At 36.6% G+C, this 23,240-nt stretch overlaps 1 protein-coding gene and 1 pseudogene across 1 annotated transcript in view; one reads left to right on the forward strand and one right to left on the reverse strand.

The window, feature by feature from the left end:
• The window catches only part of OPHN1 (oligophrenin 1), a 435,527-nt gene that overhangs the window by 112,989 nt on the left and 299,298 nt on the right, over positions 1–23,240 (reverse strand). Inside the window, exon 19 of the mRNA XM_004715440.2 lies at positions 4,817–4,976. Within this exon, the coding sequence (XP_004715497.1) occupies positions 4,817–4,976 (160 nt within the window). The remainder of the gene's footprint in view (positions 1–4,816; positions 4,977–23,240) is intronic.
• On the forward strand, positions 10,237–10,501 carry LOC101648627 (annotated as a pseudogene).

The raw sequence follows: 23,240 nt of genomic DNA on the forward strand, positions 1-23,240 counted from the left end.
GGGGAGATGTCAGACAGTGTGACATATGACAAAATAATAATAATTTATGAATTATGAAGGGTTCATGAGGGAGGGGGGAGTGGGGATGGAGAGGGAAAAACGAGGAGCAGATATTAAGGACTCAAGAAGAAGGCAAAGGTTTTGAGAATGATGATGGCAACAAATGTACATATGTGATTGACACAATGGATGTATGTATGGATTGTGATAAGAATTGTACGAGCCCTCAATAAAATGATTTAAAAAATAAATTAGAATTTGAGATCCAAACATAAATTATAATTATAATACCTTTTATATTTGCTCATTAAATTACTTTTACTGGATATCTTTATTTAGTTATAAGGCTTTGTGTTATTCTAGTATCTTTACAGACACTTTCAGTCTCTTTCTTGCTTTATATTTCTCCTTAATAATTATTACATAGTACATGGTAATAATTATTCAGGTGAAAAATTATTACCATGCATATTACATGGTTCTAATTATTAAGGCAAAAATTAGAGCAAGGAAGAGATTGGAAGTTTCTGAAAGAATACTACAAAGTAACACAAAACCTTATGACTAAATTATGATATCCAGTGAAAGTAACTTCATAAGCAAATATGAAAGCCAATATTATTATAAATTTTGGTGGCGGAGTGGGTTATGTATTGGGCTGCTACTACAAGTTCACCAGTTTGAAACAACCAGCTGCTCCACATCTTTCTACTCCTGCAAAGAGTTGCAGTCTCAGAAACCCACAAAGGCAATTCTATCGTGTTGTTATGAGTCAGAATCAATTTGGTGGCAATGAGTTGAGGTTTTTTTAGAACATACTATATAATTTACTTATCTGGAATACTCTTTCACTACCTCTTTTACAACATAAGCTTCATGAGGGTAGAGATTTCTATGTTGTATTTTCTGCCGTATTTTCAATGTTTAAACAGTAATTGTCAAATAGTAGGTACTCAATAAACATTTTGTTGAACAAATCATATTGTGAATATTATGGAGCTTATATATAATAAGGGAGTAAGTCTTTCCTTATCAGCAACTATTTAAAAGTAAATGAATGAAAAGCTTTCATCAAAAGTCCAATATTGGTAAAATAAACAAAAAGCAAAAACAAAACCTGATACAGCGTTATGGAAAGAACTCATTTTAAATTCAAAGACATAAGTGAGATTAGATCTGGGCTTTATAGCCAAGAAAAGTATATTACAGCCCACAGAAATGCTGCTTATATTTGTAAATAGAGTCTTACTGAAACACAGTCATAGTCATACATATTGTCTGGGGCTGTTTTCCCATCACAAAGACAGATTTGAGTAGTTGCTTAACATTTATACTTTGGCAAAATCTATATTTACTATATTGTTCATTGCTATAAAATTGATTCTGAGTTAAGAAAAAGTTTGTCGACACTTGTTTTCGACTCAAACAAGCTAACTACTTGTTAGATATTGCTCCCGAATATCTTCCACGAATCTCAAATATCATCTTCAAAAATATTTTTTTCATCTCTAAAAACTATATGTATTAAGGCTAGTTCCAGTCACTGAATGCAAAAATTCAGGAATCAGAAATTTCTTTCCCTTATATCCTAGCCCTGCTATTTTTGCCATTTTGGCCATCTTTCACTTCCTTTACTCAGATTATAATTATCTCCTTACAAGAATATGCCCCTAATCTCTCTTTCTGCAATCCGTCCTTGGCAATGCACCTGATCGTGTACGATTCTACTTTTAAGGAATCATTTAATATCACCAGTAGAAACCATTCTAAACACCTCAACCTGGCAGCAAGTTTATTTAGAACCTGGCTCCTATCTGCCTCCAATCTCATTTCCAGTATATTTTGCAAAAATATCAGGCAATTTAGGGTTTTAAGCTCCAGGTCTACTGGACCATCTCTCTGAACTGTTCTTTCTCTGTTTCTTTCTTTTCCACCTTCAGTCTTACTTCTCCCTATACTTAAGGAGAATACTTACAACTTTGATAATTTCAAAGTGTTCTTTATATACCTAATAATATAACTTTATTAATATGATTGATAATGCAGCACTGTACAGTGATTAAGTATTTAGACTCTAAGCCATGCTGCTTGGTTCAAATTCCAGCTCTGCCACTTACTAGCTGAACAACTTTCATATTGTAATATTTATTATCATCTTCCCATTTCATCAGTTAAATGATAATCAGAAGTTAATCAAGTTCCTCAAGATCACAGAGATAATATGGTAGAGAATTCCAATTCTACTTCAATACATATTCTTTCTTTTTCTTTTTTTTTTTTAGCAAAAGAACTAAAGTCTTAGTTGGGCACATGGATACCTCAAATAAATACACTTTTCTGCCTTTCTTATAGCTAGATATGCCCATGAAATTAAATTATGGCAAACCATATGTAAATAAAAGTGACAAGTGTGATTTCCAGATGAGGTCCTTAATGGGTATGTGTGTACCTTCCACTTCTTTTCCTTAGATATTTTTCAATAGATATTTCATGAAGATGAAGTAAGCACTGAAGGGATGGGAGAGCATCAGAAAGACATTATATAATCCCTTCTACCATCTAGTCAACTTCCCATGACTAATTTATGATGGAAAAGTAAACACCTCTTGCATTAGAGCACTGTATTTTGGGGTCTCAGCAGACTAACATATAAGGGGATACCCCCCACAAAAATGGGAAAAAAGATCCACTGGGCCGAGCTTTCATAGTACACATTTTTCCTGCTAGGTGAGCATCGAGCAACTTGCTCTGAGTTAGTGCATCCAGGGGTGTGCCCTGAGAAGGTTCTCTCTGGTCACAGTGAATTTTTTCATGAAAGGAGTTTCTCTCAATGCTCATTCTTTGTGATGGCTGATTTTAGGGAACAGGGTGCGGCTGTGAAATTTTGTTTCATGCTCAGGAAAAATGCCACAGAAACTATTGTGATGTTGAATACAGCTTACAAGGACAGCACTATGGGAAAAATTCAAGTGTACATGTGGTTTCCTTATTCTGTGAAATGCCGATGGATGACAAACCTCGCTCTGGACATCCATCAACTTACCGAAGGGACAAAAATGTCAACTCATAGTATGTTTGGAGTTTGTTTCACCAGGTGAAACTGTTAATCAAGCTTTCTAATTAGATATTCTGAAAAGACTGCATAACAGTGTGGGACAAAAAAGGCCTGATTTGTGGCAGATGGGGGACTGTTTTTGCCACGACAATGCACCTGCTCACACAGCCATCTCAGTGCATCAATTTTTGGCAAAGAACAGTATACCTCTCCTTCCCCATGCACCTTACTAACTTGACCTCACTCCATGCAACTTATATTTGTTTCTGTGAATGAAGAGGGACATAAAAAGGACAGCAATTTGGAGATGTAGATGCGGTCAAGAAAAAAAAAAGAAATGTGGGAGGTTCTGTCAGCCATTTAAACAGATAAGTTTGAAAAGTGTTTCCAAGAATGGAATCGCATATTTGACAAATATATTAATTGTAAAGGAGAGTACACTGAAGGTAGCAAGGTTTTTTTGTTAAAAAAAATTAAATACATAGTTTTCAAAAAAAATTCGGTTTCTTTTGGGTATCACCCTTGTATACCTTATCTAATACAGGAGTTGAATTAGAATATTACCTAGGTTTTTTATTATTAGGCACCCTCTGCAGAGAAGTTTTTGCTGAATTATAGTTTGCTATGTTGTCACTAGTAAGCAGGAAGCCAAATGTAGAGCCATATATAGCAACTGTTTGAACCCAAAACCGAAACTCACTTCCATCAAGTCAATTCCAATCCATAGTGACCCCATAGGGCAAGGTAGACCTGTCCCTGTGGGTTTCTGAGACTGCCACTTATATGGAATTGGAGAGCTCCATAGTTCTCCTACTGAATGGCTGACCTTGCAGTTAGCAGTCTATTGCATAGTTACTTCACCATCAGGGCCCTTAGCAAATATGTAGACTTACTAATAAGTATTTCTTAACCCTTACCTCTTTCCTAGGTTCATTACTGGTTCTACTCTTGTTTTTCTCTTTTTCATTTGAAATACCTTTAGTATTCTACTTGAATTTTTATATACCATAGCTCCTGCTTATAGCCATCAATGCTGTTAAGTTGGTTCTGACTTATAAAAACTCTAAAAGACAGAGTGGAACTCCATAGGGTTTCCAAGGCTTTGAATCTTTGCTGAAGTAGACTGCCTCTTATTTCTTACACAGAATGGCTGGAGGTCTCAAACAGCCTAACTTTCCATTAGCCATCCAATGCATCCACTGTGCCACTAGAGTTCCATGCCATTGCCAGTCACTCTAAATTCTTTTGGATCGACATGAGGTATTAAGAAGTATAAGTATTATTTTCTTTATGGTTCCATTGTTCATACAAATACATTTATAGTTATCATTTTCCTTTACTTGCATGTCTATCTTTATAGTATATTGTTGACTCCTTAAGGCACAAACAGCAACTTTCTTTTGGATCAAGATGAGGTTTAAATAAGCATAAGAATTGCTTTCTAACAGTTTCATTATCCATACCAATGCTTTTATAGTTATTTTCCTTTGTTTACATGCCTATCTCTAAATTACACAGTAACTTTTTCTTCTATATCTCAAGTATCTAGCATGTTACCTGATAATTAAATTGCTACATACTAAATTAATATTTAGTGAATTGATGAATTTTAGAGTCAGAATTGCCATTTAGTGTTATTATACCATAATGGGGTTTCCTTCCATTATCAACTTGAACCATCTAGGGGAGCAAAGTCCTAAAAGGTAGCTGGGGGGAAGTGCCATGGTTAGAGGAGGGGTAGTGAGGACGGGAAACTCATACCTTGTCAAAGTGCTCAATTAAGATTTCCACCACAATGTTCTGGAATTTGATGTTCATCATGGCAGCCACAGTGTCCTCTTGAGCTCTCATCAGGGTTGGTCCAAAGATCACCCCCATATTGGAAGGAGTCATAAGATTTTCTTTGCTGTGTTCACACACACTGGCAAAATAAGAAAAAAAATTAACAAGGTATGTCCCCAAATCCCCTTGTGGCCAAAACTATTATGTCCTGAATAGAGATAAGAGAAACTAAAAAGCAGATAGAGAGAAGAGGCTTAAAGTATAGAAAAAGTAAACAAAAGGAAACGACTAGCAAATAACAAAAGACAGTATATGATTAGGAGCCAAATCGAGATCAATAGATAACTATTGGAGTTCAGGAATGAGAGCAGTGCTGGAGTCTAAGAGTGTTTGGAAAAGCAGGAGGGAAACAAGAATAGAGGATAGAGGAACAGAATGTATAAAACATTATAATGAAAAGCAAAGCATATGAAGAGAATGCTGACCAGGCTCAGCAGTCAGGAATCTTCTCCAGTTAGAAAAGCATGCATCTCTTTAAAAAGAGGTAAATAAATGTGATTCTTAAAAGCTGCCCTTTATCATCAACTTAATTTTAAAGACAGATAAGATACATAAAAAATAGAGGCCAAAGAATAGAAAGGGATTTATTTCCCTGAAGGTACACAATCAAGTAACTAAAGAGTAGGGACTACAATCCAATATATGCTGATTTCTAGGTGATGCTCCTCGCTTAAAATCCCTTACTTGTTTTCCCATCACTTACAGGACTAATTCAACTCTCTTCAAGGCAGGAATTAAGGTCCTCTGTGACTTTAACCTTATTTTTACTTCCTATGCACAACAGTAGTCAAGAAATAAAATGATGTATTGCATTGGGTAAATCTGTTGCACAAAACTCTTTATGAGTTGAAGAGCAACAATATCAGTTTCAGGACAAAGGTGTTTCTGAGTTAAGCCAAGTTATTTTCAATTGTCTTATATGTATGTGAAAGTTGGACACTGAATAAGGAAGATCAAAGAAGCACTGATGCATTAGAATTATGGTGCTCACAAAGAATAGTGAAAGTATACTGGGCTGCAAAAATGACAATTAAATCTGTCTTTGACTAAGTACAACCATAATGCACCTTAGAAGCGAAAATGGTGACACTCCTGCATCTCATACTTTGGACATGTCATCAGGAGAGAGAAATGCCTGGAAAAGGACATTATGTTTGGTAAAATAGAAGGGAAGCAAAAAAAAAAAAAAAGAGTAAGACTCTCAATGAGATAGACTGATATAGTGGCTGCAACAATGATCTCAAACATATGAACAATTGTGAGGATGGTGCAGGACTGGGTATTGTTTCATTCTGTTGAACATAGGATTACTGTAAGTCAGAACTGATTCTAAGGTACTTCATAAGAACAACATGCACAACTTGGATTCTGAAGCTTATCTAGGTTTGAATCCAAACACTGTCACTTACTAGCTGTGCAGAAGAGAATGCAAATGACGTAATCTGTCTGGATTTCAGTTTCCCCACTTTCAAAATAAAGATAAAAATGTATGCATCTTAGACAGTTGTTGAATAAATAGAACTAAATTTCTTTAGCATGGTACTTGGCACTCTGAATGCATTTCACTAGAAGTACCTGTTTTTATTATTACCTCTACAGGAGGCTTCATTCCCGGCACTGCTGATCTCTGGTACTCTTTCTACGTAAACTGCACAGACAGAGATATTCTGAGTACATCTCATTGTTTCAGACTTCTATGTCTTTGCTAATGCCATTATTTATGCTTAGAATGCTCCCCTCCCCTACATTTAGATAATGCTGAAGTCTCACTTTAGGGGGTAACTTTTTCACCTCTCAACAACGACAGGCCACTATCCTCATCTCATCATGAATAACACCATTGGAAATCAGAGTATGTTGAAATTTTCTGTTTACTTCCTGTGTCTCTTACTAGCAGAGGAGGATGATCCAATAAGGAAGGTAAGCATGGGCTTACTTACTTACTAAACTCCAATGAAGAGTTTCATAAGTTTTCACCACATAATGTGATTAAGCCCATGTGAAATTGTTCACTACAGATTTGTGAGGAAGAACAAATAAGCCCATACTTACATTGCTTACTGTGTGCTTCACCTTTGTTAAGGACTGTAGATTTGAAAATAGGCTTTGCAGAAAGAGAGGTACCAGTTATACTTAGAAGCAGAATATTTGATATGAAAGATTGTGAAATTATCCACAATAGCTAAGGAAGTTCAAGTAAGCTCATGTTTCTCTTGTCTACTGGGTAATTCCACATTTATTACGTGGTAAACAGCTCCCAAGTGTGCCTGAAAGGCACGTGGAAGTTACTAATTACTTTTAATGAAAGTGAGCTTGGCTAGTGTTCTTTCAATCAGTACTGGAAGCAGCCAAAAGAAAGGTATAGTCAGTCCTTTAGACTGTTGGCTCTATGAGGATGTGGAGATTAGGACACGGAACAGACCAGAAGTTAAACTCAAACATTAATTTTCCAAAGGCTAGGTGCCATTCGGATGGTTAAAATCATTCATACACCTTCATTCTTGATGACCTGGTGGTGGGTACTTTCAGTATTTTAAATACCTCTGTAATTAACACTTAGCATTACAGTCAGATTTTTTTCTTCCTGACATTAAACTGAAAGCACCATTCTTCTGCCACCATATGATCCAAAGGGGTTTAAACTCAATTAACAAGAGCAGCAATACTTTTGGAAAAACAGCCTCTTGCATAAATAACTACTTTGAAAGGAAATAATGTTTGTCTAATGACCCATCATCTAATTGAAGTGTCACAATTCTGTGAGGTGGATTATTTCAATTTCTGAAGTCTAGACTCAGAGGATAAACCTCTGTCCTATGCGTGATGAGAAAATCATGGGAGAAAATGGATTATACGAAGGAAGAATGTAGCGCCGGGATTGGAGGAAAGCTTAGTAACAACTTGCAATATGCAGATGACACAACCTTGCTTGCTGAAAGAGAGAAAGACTTGAAGCACTTGCTGATGAACATCCAGGACTGCAACGTTCAGTATGGATTATGACTCAATGTAAAGAAGACCAAAATTCTAACAACTGGACCAATAGGGGACACCATAATAAATGGAGAAAAGTTTGAACTAGTCAAGAATTTTGTCTTGCCTAGATCCACAATTCTCACAGAAGCAGCAGTCAAGAGATCAAAAGACTAGTTGCATTAGGTAAATCTGCTGCACAAGATCTCTTTAGTGTATTGAAAAGCAAGAATGTTACTTCGAGGACTAAGGTATGTCTCACCAAGGCCATGGTGTTTTCACTTGTCTTTTATTGTATGTGTAAGTTGGACACGGAATAAGGAAAAATGAAGAAAAATCCATGCATTTGAATTGTGGTGCTGGAGAATGTTGAAAGTACCAGGGACTACAAAGGAGAAACCAATCTCTCTTGGAAGAAGTAATGTTAGAGTGCTCCTTAGAGGCAAGGATGGCAAATCTTCATCTCACATACTTTGTACATACTTTCAGGCTCTCCAGAGACCAGTCCTTGCAGAAGGTCATAATTTTGGTAAAGTAGAGGGGTATCAAAGTAGGGGACAACCCTCAAGGAGATAGATTGACACGATTGCTGTAAACATGGGCTCAATCAGGAAAAAATTGTGAGAATGGCGAAGGGTAGTGTTTGTTTCTGTTTGCATTATGTCGCTATGAGTTAAAACAAACTCAATGACACCTAACAACAACAATATGCTAAATAAGTTTTATAACTACAGCATGAGAGGTTAGACTGGCTAATATCAAGGAATACTTTGATTTTCTGAGAGTGACAGGAGGCCACTCCTGCTAGACAGGGCATCTGTTTCCATTCACCAAAGTGGTTGACCATCGACCTTACTTCAACAAGCAGGTTGGTCCTCCAAAACCCTAGAACAAAGGGGACCAAAGGCAGGTCACAGAATTAGAAAAGCAAATAGTTATAAGATATTCTCATCTATTGTTAGTGAGATTTCAATATAGTCCATGAGAATAGGGATATGATAATATCTAACAAAGCTTCCTAATCAATTGCCATTTGATGCAGCAATCCTACTTTTAGTTTGTCATTGCAGCATAATTTATAATAGAAAAAGATGGGAAACTCCAATATATTTAGAATGCATAATTATGCGGTACTAAAAAAGAAAGAAAAAGATCTCCATGACTTTTGATTTTGTGATGCTTTTCAATTATGTACTGTTGACCCTTGAACAATGTAGAGTTGGGGTGCCAACCTCCTATACAGTTAGAAATCCACATATAATTTACAGTTGAAGTGTTTGAAATGTGTGGGCCACTTAAGTGTGGACTTTTTTTTTGCTGTGGCTTATTGGGTGAGCTCAAATGTGAATATTAGCTTAAAATGCTGTGTGATTCTTAAAACACCTCTATGTGAACATTTACTTTCTGGAGATGATTAGCATTATATAGCATTATAAGCGATATCCACAACATTTGAACTCACCACAATAGCAAAATAAATCAGTGTAAGTGGGCCTTAGCAGTTCAAACCTATATTGTTCAAGGGTACTACAAATTTCTAAGACAAAAAAGGAAAATGAGCTGATTCCGGGAACCCAAGAGGCAAGCGAATTTTGGGAATGATGAGGGCAACAAATGTATAGATGTGCTCTACACAATAGATCTATGTATTGTGATGAATTTTATGAGCCCCAATAAATTGATTTAAAAAAATAATAATAAAAAAGAAAAAGATAAAATAAAATAAACCCTTTAATCATGAAAAAAAAAAGAAATGCAAAGTATAAGATGGGGTATATAAGATACAGGTAGAAAACCTACTTAAATTAGAAATAAGGGGAAAATAAGAATCTATATGACTATTCACACATATTTTCTTATTCTTGTCAATTGAAACACTAAGCCAAAAACTAAATTTACTACCATTGAATCTATTATGATTCACATCAACCGAATAAAATATGATAGAACTACTGCTGTGAGTTTCTGAGGCTGTAAAGTTTTATAGGAGGGAGGAGAAAGCCTCATTTTACTCATGTAAAGAAATTTAAAAAAATTAAATTAAAAAAAAAAGAAATTAAAAAATCATAGTCACAATAAACATCTTTAAAGTAATGAAAATTATTTAAGAAAAACACACATGCAAAAAAGCAAACCAAAATAACAACCACAAAAGAACCCTCGACACAGAAAATTAAGTGGCACAAAGAAACCAGCAGCACCATAAAAAATGACTCAATAAAGTAATGTCTATAAAAAAATACACTGAATATAAATGGATTAAATGCGAGTGTGAAGAAGAGGCGAGAACGACCCCCGGATCAACCAATGCCTGTGCGCCACCGCACCTCCACACCCAGCGCCTGTGCCCCGCCGCAGTCGCCACCATGCCCAAGATAAAGGTTGAAGGGGAAGCTAAGTGAGATAAAGCCAAGGTGAAGGATGAACCTCAGAGGAGACGAGCAAGGTTATCTGCTAAACCTGCTCCTCCAAAACCAGAGCCTAAGCCGAAAAAGGCCCCTGACAAGAAGGATGAGAAGGTACACAAAGGGGAAAGCTGATGCTGCTGAGGATGGGAACAACCCTGCAGGAAATGGAGATGCCAAAACAGACCTGGCACAGAAAACTGAAGGTGCTGGAGATGCCAAGTGAAGTATGTGCATTTTTGATAACTGTACTTCTGGTGACTGTACAGTTTGAAATACTATGTTTTATCAAGTTTTATAAAAGTGTAGAGTTTCGTTTTACTTTTTTTTAAGCCATGTTGTTAACACATAGTCTTTGGGGGGGGAGGGGCAAATGTCTACAAAGCTGGATAGAATGCTAGTTTTGAGAGACTCCTTCTGGATTCCCAGGAGTAGGGATTCCCTGACATTGCCACAACTAGAAAGAAATCCGGCAAAGACATAGAAGAACTAAAGGGCACAATCAACCAGGTTTACTTCATAGACATATACATAACATTCCATCCAATAAAACAATATACATTCTTTTCCAGCATATATGGAATACTATATAGAAAAGACTCTATATTAGGCCACAAAGCAAGCCCCAATAAATTTAAAATATTGAATACTGAATCTACCCAGTGGGTGAAGGAAGACATCATCAGATGCTGTAAGATATGATTAAATAATAATAATTTATAAATGATCAAGGGTTCATGGGGGAAGGGGGAGTGAGGAAGAAGGGAGAAAATTGAGGAGCTGATACCAAGGGCTCAAGTAGAAAGCAAATATTTTGAGAATGATGATAGCAACATATGTACAAATGTGCTTGACACAATGGATGGATGTGTGGATTGTGACAAAAGTTGTACGAGCCCCCAATAAAATGATTTTTTAAAAATTAGAGAAAAAAAAGATTGAGGGGAGAAGATCAAATACATGGAATTGAATGACACACTATTGGGTAATAAATGAAATTAAAACATTTCCTTGAAGCAAAAATAAAGCTACTAAAACCTTTGAGGTACAGCACAAGCAATACTCAGAAGGCAATTGATATCAATAAATGCATGCCTAAAAAAAAAGAAACAAAGCCAGCAACTTAACCCAACATCTCCAATGATTACAAAAGAGTAGCAAAATAAACCTGGAGCCACCAGAAGAAAAGAAATAATAAACACTAGAGCAGCAATAAATGAAATAGAAAACATTAACACAACAGATCCAATAAGACTAGAAGATAGTTCTTTGAAAAGATTAATAACTTTGGCAAACCACTGAAAAATCTGACAAAAGAAGATGCAAATAGCATGAATAATGAAATGGACAAAATCAAAGCAGAATCAACTGGAATAAGAAGGATAATAATAGAACACTACAAAAGACTGTATTCCGGAATATTTGAAAATAAATGGACATATGTCTAAAAAAACACTTATTGATGAAAAGCAACACATACCTCTGGTTCCTTGAGGTTTCCTCACACACACTATCATGACCCCAGTCCTGCCTTTCACTGCAGGTTGGACCGGAGCATGTACACAAGTACAGATAAGAGTTCATGACACATGGAATCCAGGTCAAATAAACCCCTCAGGAACAGAAATTGGAGTAGTGATACCAGGAGGGTAGGGGAAGGTGAGGAGAGGAGGGGAGGAAGGGGAAACAGATCACTATGATAAACACATAACCACACGCACACATACCCCAGGGGCATGAACAACAGAATCCATGGGGGAAGGGAGACAGTGGTCGGCATAAGATATGAAAGTAATAATAATTTGTAAATTATGAAGGAGTCACAAGGGGTGGTGGTGGAAGAGGAGCTGATACCAAGGACTCAAATAGAAAGTAAATGTTTAGAAAATAATGATGGCAACATATGTACAAATGTGCTTGATACAATTGATGCATAGATTGTTATAGGAGCTATAAGACCCTCAGTAAAATGACCTTTTAAAAAATAAAATAATTAAGTAAAAGCAGCACATATTGATACAAAAATTATAAGCATAGTCATCACAAAAGAAGAAATTAAACCAGGATATGAAAAACTCCCAACAAAAGAATAGCTGGCCCAGGCATTTTCACTAGAAATTTTACTTAACCTTCAGTGAAAAGCTGACAATTCTACTCAAACTATACCAAAATATATAAAAGTATATTTTATATATAGTATATATAAATCCTTTATTCATTATATGGAACCAGCATACAATGATGAAAATACATCCTTCAGAGAAAATTATAGACCAATACTTTTCATGAACATAAATAGACACACAAACATTTTACTATCATTGAGCCAATTCCCATTCATATTGATACTATACAAGGTTTTCAAAACTGTAAATCTTTAAAAGAGCAGACAACGTCAGATATCTTTCATGGAGCAGCTGGTGGATACGAACTAATGTTATGATTAGCAACACAATGCTTAGCCCACAGAGCCACAGAGGCTCCTTTTCATAAACAATTCTCAATAAAATGCTAGCCAATATAATCCAACAACAGCAAAAAGTAGTACATCATCACCAAGTGAGATTCATACCAGACATTGAAGAATCATTGAAAATTAGAAAAAACAATTAACTTAATTACATAAATAAAACAAAACCAAAAAGAAACCACATGATATCAACTGATGCAGAAAGGCATTTGACAAAATTCAGCATGCATTCCTGATCAAAACAGGAATAGAAGAGATATTCCTCAACATAATTAAAGGCATAAATACAAAATCAACATCTAACATTACTTTCAATTGAAAGAGCCTGAAAAAAATCCCACTTGAGAATAGATCCATACAAGGATGCCTTACCACCACTTATTCATTAACTAAGTCTTGGATTCTAATAAGGCAATAAAATGAAATAAAAGGTATCCAAATTGGCTAAGAAGAAGTAAAGCATTTGTTACTTATTAATAATATGCTCGGTCATGCAGACAATCCTAAAGACTTGGCAAGAAAATTACTGGAACAAATTGAAAGATTCAACAAAGTGTTAAGATATAAAACTAACACACAAAAAAAGAAGTCTGATTCATTTACACTAATGAAGAAAATTCTGAACAGGCAATTAGAAAAACTATACCATTTATTATAGTCATCCAAAGGATGAAATACTTAAGAATTAATCTAATTAGAGAAACAAAAGAGCTATACAAACAAAACAATAAAACACTACTATAAGAAACCGAAAGAGATCAATGTAAATGTGAGAACATACAATGTCTATGGATAAGAAAAATTAAACATTATAAAAATGTCACTACTATTCAATGTGCAGATAAAATACAATTCAGACCTAGATCATCATTCTTTAAAGTGATTGAAAAACTAATGACGAACTTTTAATGAAAAGGAAAGAGACCCTAGAGAAACAAAACACTATTAGTCACAAAGCAGGACTCACACTTCCCAGTTTCAAAACATGCTATAGAGTCATGGGGGTCAAAACAGTATTATACAGGTATACTGAAACACATAGACCAATGAAACAGATGGATAGCTGATTTTTGACAAATGGTCAAAACATTAAGTGGGGAAGAGATAGACCCTTTGGTTAATGGTGCTGAAAAATAATGGGTATCTGCGAAAAAAGAAACAGATTTTATCTCACACCCTATATAAAAACAAATCCAAATGGGTAAAAGACTGAAATGTAAAACCTAGAACTATAAAAGTGAACAGTGAAGAAATAGAGACAAACTTAGAGACCCTAATATATGTTATAAATGTATGGTCATTCATTACTTAAAACACACAAAGAACAAAAGGCAAAATAAACACATAAGTGATTGAAAAATCTTCACCAAAAGACTAAAAAGAAAACCTATAGACTGTATGAAACTTTTTAGTTACTACACTTTAGACAAAGGATTAATCTTTAAATTTCATAGAAAACTTCAATATTTCAAAAACAAAAGACAAATAATCCAATTTAAATGGATAGAAGACATGAAAAACACTTTACCGAAGAAGACATTCAGTTGGCCAAAAAACACATGAAGAAATGTTTACAAATATTAGCCTTTATAGAGGTATCATATCAAAACAAGATACCATTTCACCCCAGCAATTTCACTCCTAAAGGATACAGGGTTCCTTCTCATGGCAATGTGAATCCAATGCTTTGGAATTAAATAGTAATGATGATTGTAGAACTCTGTGAATATACTAAATAGTACTAAATTGTACATGTTAAATATATTTATTGTACATGAAATCTATTTTAATAAGATTGTTATAAAAATATTCCAATGGAATGAATACAACACAGGGTAGGTACTGAATAAGGCCAAGGTAATAGGGATAAACAGTAGGTACCTCTAGGTCCCCTTCCTTATATGATTAACATTTTTGAGCCATATTAATATTTTAAATAGTTATATTTTAAATTAAATTATTTTAAATAGTTATCTTTAAAATTAATATTTTAAATATATCTAAATTAATAAAGAAAACATTATAAATCCTAAAATTGCACAAAAACAAAAGAATCTATAAGCTATCATTTGAAAATACAATCACAGAGAGAAAAGAATTATTTCAACTAACTTTTCAACACTGCACCCTCATTCTTCCTTAATGTGATATAGTCTCAAAAGAAGAGCAGCAAAAAAACTGTGTCATTCAGTAGATGTATTAGTAATGTTGTTGTTGCTAGGTACCATTTAATCGGTTCTAATCCACAGCAACCTAATGCACACCACCACCCAGGCTGTGCTATCCTCACAATTGTTCCTGTGATTGAGCCCATTATTGCAGCCACTGTGTCAATCCATGTCCTTGAGGGCCTTCCCTACTTTTAAACGCTCCTCTACTTTACCAAGCATGATGACCTTCTCCAGGGACTGATCTCTCCTGAAAGCATATCCAAAGTATATGAGATGACGTCTTGCCATCCTTGCCTCTGGCTGTACTTCTTCCAAGACAAATCAGTTTATCCTTTTAGTAGTACATGGTACTTTCAGTATTCTTCTCCAGCACCACAATGAAAATGTATGGATTCTTCTTTGGTCTTTCTTATTAAATATACAACTTTCACATGCAATTGGGCAATTGAAAATACCATGGCTTGGGTGAGACACACTTTTGTCCTCAAAGTAACATCCTTGCAACCAAATGCAACTCTTTCATAGGGTTGCTATGAAAAGGAACTGACTCCATAGAACTTAACAACAGCAACACACACACACCATACATGTATTATATTACTATTAATAGTGCTACTAATTGTAATAGTATTACTATTACTAATGTTAACAATAGTAACATTATAATAGTAATTTTGATACATACATATATGGCATGTGTGTTGTTAAGTTCTGTGAAGTCAGTTCTTCTCATAGCAACCCTATGAACAACAGAGCAAAACACTGCCTAGTACTGTATTCCTCATAAATATTATGATGTTTGAGCTCATTGTTGCAGGCACTATTTCAGTCCATCTTGTTAGGTCCTCTTTCTTGCTGACTCCTTACTTTACCAAACATGATGTTCTTCTCCAAGCACTGGTTCCTCCTAATAACTAAGTGAGATGAAGCCTTGTCATCCTTACTTCTAAGGAGCTTTCCAGCTATACTTCTTCCAAAACAGATTTGTTCATTCTTCTGGCAGTTCATGGTATTTTTAATATTTTTCTTCAATGCCCATAATTCAAAGGAATAAATTATTCATTGGCCTTCCTTAGCCACAGTCCAACTTTCATTTTCATATGAGGTGATTAAAAATGCCAGGGCTTGGATCAGTCACATCTGACAACTCAAATTACACTCTTGCTCTTTAATTCCTTAAAGACATATTTTGCAGCAGATTTACCCAATGCAATACATTGCTTCATTTCTTGACTGCCCTTTGATTACGGATCCAATTAAAATGCAATCTTTGACAATTTAATTATTTTATTTGTTTATCATTTCGGTCCATTTGTGAGTTTTATTTTCTTTACATTGAGGTGAGATCAGTACTGAAGATTGTAGTCTTTGATCTTTATCATTAAGTGCATCAAATCCTCTTCACTTTCTACAAGCAAGGTTGTATATCAGTTTGTTAATGAGCTTTCCTCCATTTCCTGATGCCATATTTTTCTTCACACAGTCAAGCTTCCAGGATGATTTGCTCAGCAAACAAATAGAAATAGTATAGTGAAAGGATACAGCCATGATGTACCATTTCACCGACCATAAACTATGCAGTATCCTCTTGTGTTGTTGAAACAATTGCCTCTTTGTCTAAGTACAAGTTCTGCATAAGCACAATTAAGTACTCTGGAATTCCCATTCTTCACAATCCATAACATAACTCATTTAGTAATATGCCTTGGCATGATCAATAAAACATAAGTTTTCTTTCAGCCAAGATCTATCTCAAGTCTTTTTCTTAATACCACTTTAATTTCTGGCACTAATCTATTGCTATATTGCTGAAAACATTTTAAAAATTATTTTCAACAAAAATTTACTTGTATGTGATGTTAATGTTGTCCAATAATTTCTGCATTCTCTTGGAGTCACTTTCCTTTGAATGACCACGAATATGGCTGTCTTCCAGTTGGTTGGCTAAGTAACTGCCTTCCAGATTTCTTGGCATAGACGAGTATTTCCAGCATTGCACATCAGTTTGTCAGTTCCTGATGCCTAGATTTTTGCTAATGCCTTCAGTGAAGCTTGGACTTCTTCCTTCAATACCATTGGTTCTTGATTATATGCTACCTCCTTAGATTGTTGAACTTCAACCAATTATTTTTGGTACAGTGCCTCTGTTTATTCCTTTCATCTTCTTTAGACATGTCCCGCATTATACAATATTTGCCTATGTTGTTGTTACTGATAGGTGCTATTGAGCAATTTCCCCGTGATAGCAACCCTATGTACAAAATCATACTTGAACCCATTGTTGCAACTGTGTCAGTTCATCTTGTTGAGGGTCTTCCTCTTTTTTGTGGCACCCCTACTTTACTAAGCATGATGTGCTTTTCCAGGGACTGGTCCCTCATGACAACATGTCCAAGGTATGTGCGGCAAAGTCTCACAATCCTTACTTCTAAGGACCATTCTGACTGTACTTTTTCCAAGACAGATTTATTGGTTCCTTTGGCAGTATTTTATTTATTTTCAAAATTCTTTACCAGCATCCTAGTGCAAATGCACCAATTCTGCAATCTTCCTTTCTCCATCTCCAACTTTCACATGCATATGAGGCCATTGAAAAGACAATGCTTGAGACAGGAACATCTTAGTCCTCAAAGTAACATTCTTGTTTTCAAAAACTTTAAAAATGTCTTTACCCAAAACAGTGTCTTGTCTGCTGCTTCCATTAGCATTGATTGTGGATCCAAGCTAGACAAAATCCTTGACTACTTCAGTCTTTTCTCTATTCACAATGTTACCTATCAGTCCAGTTGTAAGAATTTTTGTTTCTTTTCATTGAATGGAAATCCATACTAAATGTTGCAATCCTTGATCTTCATCATCAAGTTCTTCTTCATATAATCCAGCTTCTCTGATTATATGCACAGCATATAGATTGAATAAGTATGGTGAGAGGATACAACCTGGATGCCTTTCTTTACTGATTTTTAAACCATGCAGTACTTATTCCCTTGTTCTGTTCTTACAAACTATCATGCACAGGTTCCCAAAGAATACAATGATATATTCTTATTTTCAAGGATATCCAGTTTTTGTTATAGTCCACACAGTCAAATGCCTTGCCATAGTCAGTAAAAGACAAGTAAACGCCTTTCTGGTACTCTCTGCTTTTGGCCAAGATTCATCTGAAATTAGCAATGCTATCTCTTCTTCCATGTCTTCTACTGAATCCAGCCAGAATTTCTGGCAGCAATTTGTCAATGTACTCCTATAGTATTTGTTGAATTTTCCTCAGTCTAACTTTACTGGCATGTAATATCAATAACATAGTTCTGTAATTTGAGCATTCTGTTGAGTCATCTGTCTTTGGAATAGGTAACAAATATGAATGTCTTCCATTCATTTGGCCAAGGTAGCTGTCTTCAAAATTTATCAGCATGTTTGAATGAGTGCTCCCAGTGTTACATCAGCTTTTTCAAATATTTCAATTGGGATTCTATTGATTCCTGGAGCCTTGTTTTTGGCCAATGCATTCAGGATTGCTTGAATATCTGCTTTCAGCACCGTTGACTCTTGCTCATAGGCTACCTTTAGAATGTTGGAATGCTGACTCATTCTTTTTGGTACAGTGACTGTGTATTCTTTCCATCTGTTTTTGATGCTTCCTGCATCATTCAATATTTTGTCTAGGGAATGCTTCTATACTGCAACCCAAGGCTTGAATTTTGTCTTGAGTGCTTTAGTTTAATATATGCTGAGTATGTTCTTCATGTTTACTTGCCTAACTTTAGGTCTTTGCACATTTCATTATAATACTTTACATTGTCTTCTTTAGCTGCCCTATGAAATTTTCTGTTCAGTTTTTTTACTTCATTGTTTCTTCCATTTATCTTAGCTACTCTATGATCAAGAGAAAATTTCAAAGTCTCTTCTAACATTCACTTTGACCTCTTCTTCCCTTCCTGCCTTTTAAATGTAATTTTACGACCCCGTCACACACTGTTCTTGATTTTAAACCATGCAGTATTTCCTTGTTCCATTCCTGGAACTGCCTCTTGATCCATACACAGGTTACACATGAACATAATGAAGTGTTCTAGAATTCCCATTCTGCTCAAGTTTTCATCATTTGTTATAATCTACAAGGTCAAATGCCTTGCATACTCAATAAAACACAGGTAGACATCTTTCCGATATTCTCTGCTTTCATCCAAGATCCATCTGCCATAAGCAATGATAACCCTTGTTCCACATCCTCTTCTGAATCCAGCCTGAACCTCTGGTATCCCCTATCAATGTACTGCTACAACTGTTGTTGAATGATATTCAGAAAAATATTACTTGCATGTAATATCAATGATATCGTTCTATAATTTGAGCATTCTGTTGGGTCATCTTTTTTTGGAATGGGTATAATTATGGATCTCTTGCAGTCAGTTAGCCAAGTAGCTGTCTTCCAAATTAGCTGGGATAGATAAATGAGTGCTTCCAATGCTTCATCAGCTTGCTGAAACATTTCGATTGATGTCCCATCAATTCCTGGAGCCTGGTTTTTGGCTAATGATTTTGATTCTTCATCACATGTTCCCTCTTGAAATGCTGACTAATTATTTTTGGAAGAGTGATTCTGTTTATTCTTTCCATCGTCTCTTAATGCTTCCTGTATGATTCAATATTTTGCCCATAGAATCTTTCCATATTGAAATTCAAGGCTTGGGTTTTATTTTTAGTTCTTTCAGTTTGAATTTTTTTAAGTTTGTTCACTTACTGAGCCTATTATCCCCTTTGTCAAGAAAAAAAAAATTCAGCCTTCCCTGTGCGGCAATTAACAACTTTTGTACTATAGCCCATAATTAAGGATAAAGTGTAATTATCTACTTTTGCTTGCCATCTGGACCATTCCAGTGCTTCCCAGGAGGCAATATCAATCACTTCAGGAAACATTGGTATAGATGAAAACCAGAGTCTTAGAATGGTTAATAACCGTAAGGTCAACCCAAGGTCTCTTTTTCCCTGGGGAACTTCAAATTAACATTAAAAATATTTCCTGTTTCTGATGTTTTTTACTTTTACTAAGATATTACACACTATTTTGCGAGAGAAAGGTATTGTAATACTTATAAAACTATCCCCTTGTTAGTTCTGGGTATTTATCTATACTTATGTCTATAATGCTAATTTGTGATAGAAGTAAAAAACATAAAATCCAAACACACAAACAAACAAACAAAACCAGAACAGTGTCAAAATTGAACCTGAGAAAATGGATGGGAAAATATGGCATTCAGTTAGATTTACCCGACTAAAGCTCCTGCTGCCAGACCAGAATATTGGGAGGTAAGGTGAAGGAGACTGGGAGGAGAAGTCCTGAAATTAAAATTAGGGTAAGAAGGGTTTGTCCTGAACCCTACCTTTTAAAAAAATGTTTACTTACAAAGCGAACCGAGAACTCACTAAATCACTCTAGGCCGAGTGTGCTGGCTTGTGGGCTCCGGCTAAGCAACTACCAGTGCCCTAGTAGGGCAACAAACAGCGATTTCCCCAGGCTGATGCCCTAAAGTAGACGTAATCCCAGACAAGAGGAGAACCTCTGAAAGCTAGTCATAGGACCCCAGACCAGAGCTCCCAGTACTTTTAGCTGCCTCGAGCTCATAGCTTGGGGGTAGGGGATGGTGGGTAACCATAGATTTGGAGTAATTGAAAACACATAAGGAAATTTACCTGAGTCAGATCCCGGTGTGGCAGAAAATAAGCGGGTAGTCATATTACAGAGAGTGAATTCAGTTCCAGTTGGCTGAGAAGAAAACAACCTCTCTGATAAGCGACATTTCCTCCTCTGGGGGTCAGCATGACAGCCCAGAAATCAGGGCAGCCCATAAGTCCAATATAAACGAGAGAGAAAAAATATTTTCTCAGTAAAAACTGCAAATCCCAGGCTCATTGTTTAACTCCAAGACAACTGGTAGAAAGAGTCCATTCACGTACATTAGCATAATAAAGGAGCCCTTGATAAGGAATTCAAGAAGGTAGTTACAGAGTCCAGAGGCTTTCAACATAACTAAGACCTCCTGGAGCAAGCCTCAGTTTCAGAATAACATAGTTCAATTTAAGCAGGTCAGGGGAAAAACGAAAGAAAACAAAAAAAGCTCTGAGCTAGTAGGGTATCAGCAGTATTAGTACAAGCTAGGACAACTCAGCAAGCCCAAAAGGGGGTGCTACTGTCCACACTCAGTGATCCTACACACAGCTGGGAACCCCCTGCCTGTCCTGGGGTCCTACAGGGGGCTGAGGAAACCTCCCCCACCCACCTGCTGCAGTTCTGCATACAGCACAAGGTAGTTATACCAGTGATCTCCAGCATTAAACACCACTGAAGGAATCGTTGCTTGGCCTCTGCTGTGATCTTGCCTTCGAGGGTAATTCTTCCCAGCATCTGTGGGAGCACAGACCAAGTGGGCACAGCACTCCGCGATCTTGAGGCAGGGTTGCAACTCCTCCAACCCCACAGTAAGGCGACCAAGCCTCAGTTATCTCCTTACTTATTACTCTTTTTGTTCACTCTTTATTCTCTCGCCTTTTATCTTTCCCACCACAGTTGGTCTCAACGGACACAGTTTTGTTTTGTTTTGTTTTCTCTTTTCCTTTCTTTTTTCTTCTTTTTCTTTCTTTTTCCCCTTCTATTCCTCTCTCTCCTTTCATATGCCACTGCTGATTTCTAGGCCACTACCCTCTGCCTAGGACAACTCTGACGGGCCAGCTAGGGGAGCTCCCACCCACATTTGTTAGCTTTACACACAGCTAGGGAAATCACACCCTTCCTTCAACATATCCCAAGCAGCTGGGAAACTCCCCTTCGAATGGCTAGGGGAACTCCCGCCTACACCCCAAAGCCCTACAAGTGACTGGGGGAACTGCATTCCACTGTCTGTGGTGCTCCACACTGCTGCGGGAACATCTGCCCAACCTTCACGGCAATCTCTTGGACTTGGGAAATTCTACAGGGCATCTACGATGCTCTACACCAAGGAGGGTATACCCGCATGCATTCTGTGTTACTCCAGTTGCAGAAGGAAACACCACACACCACACAAGGCGTTCCAAGCACCGTGAGCCACACCACTACAGCTTACTAGGAGATCAACCAGTGAAACACCATCCTCCTGGGGCCACAATCACATGACTATCATCCTGTGGGAGGACTATCCAACTCTTATTACAGATAACGAAATACTGGTTGGCTAGGGTAAAACTGGAACCACAGGAAGATACAGTGGTACCCTGACCACCCCAGTGCAACTACCTGCAGGTAGTTCATAGAAGCAGTCATCCGACTACCCCGAGAGAGGCCAGTGCTCTTCAACTCTGGAAGATGGCACCGAGCTCCTCTAAAACAACACCTAAACAGCAACCAGCCCCAACAGTCTCAACGAAGAAGCAAGAGAAACAGGAGAAAATGCCGGATAAAGTCATGGACCTAATAACGTGCGTAGAAGTACCAGACATTGACCTGGTATTGAAAGAAATGTTCACAATGCTGCTTGGAGTGATACAGGATATGAGGGAAGCAATACACAAAATGGAAGAAATGATAGAGGAGAAAAAGGAAATGCACCAAAAGGAAATACACGACCTAAGGGAAGGAATAACAAAACCCAGTAGCAATTTAACAGACTTTTCCAACAGATATGAGGAGGCAGAAAATCACACCAGTGACCTAGAGGATAACCAAGCAGACCTCACCAAACGGGAAAAGCAGTCAAATAAGGCAATCAGAGAAACTTAAAAAAACCTGAGAGCCATGACTGATGCTATGAATAGAAACAATATAAGAATCATAGGACTACTGGAACAAGACATAGCAAAGAAGTCAACAGTGAAAATAACTAGGGAATTTTTAGTGGAAAACTTCCCCAGCTAATAAATGAAAAGCAGGCAGCCATTCAGAAGGCTGAAAGAACACCAACCAGATTGAATGCCAAGAAGTCACCAAGACACATAATAGTGAAATTATCAAACTTTGAGGGAAAGAAGAAAATCGTATAACAGCTAAGGAAAGCAAATAGTGACTTATAAAGTTAACCAAATAAAAATAGGTTCAGACCTGTCAATGGACACTATGAAGAAGAGGAGAGGGTGCAGTAACATATTGCAAAAATTGAAGGAAAATAATGTAAACCCAGGATTATTAAACTAGGCCATATCATCTATTAAGATATATGGAAAAGTAAGAGTCTTCCCAGACAATGAAAAACACAAAGAATACATAAAAAGAAACCCGGCCCCACAAAAGATCCAATCCAACCCAGTATGGCCAGAAGATCAATGCCCACTGAGCGCAAATAAGAGAC

The sequence above is a fragment of the Echinops telfairi genome, unplaced genomic scaffold (genome assembly GCF_000313985.2).
Source record: "Echinops telfairi isolate 266 unplaced genomic scaffold, ASM31398v2 ScPeMD7_7423;HRSCAF=8461, whole genome shotgun sequence".
NCBI classification, from domain to species: Eukaryota; Metazoa; Chordata; class Mammalia; order Afrosoricida; family Tenrecidae; genus Echinops; species Echinops telfairi.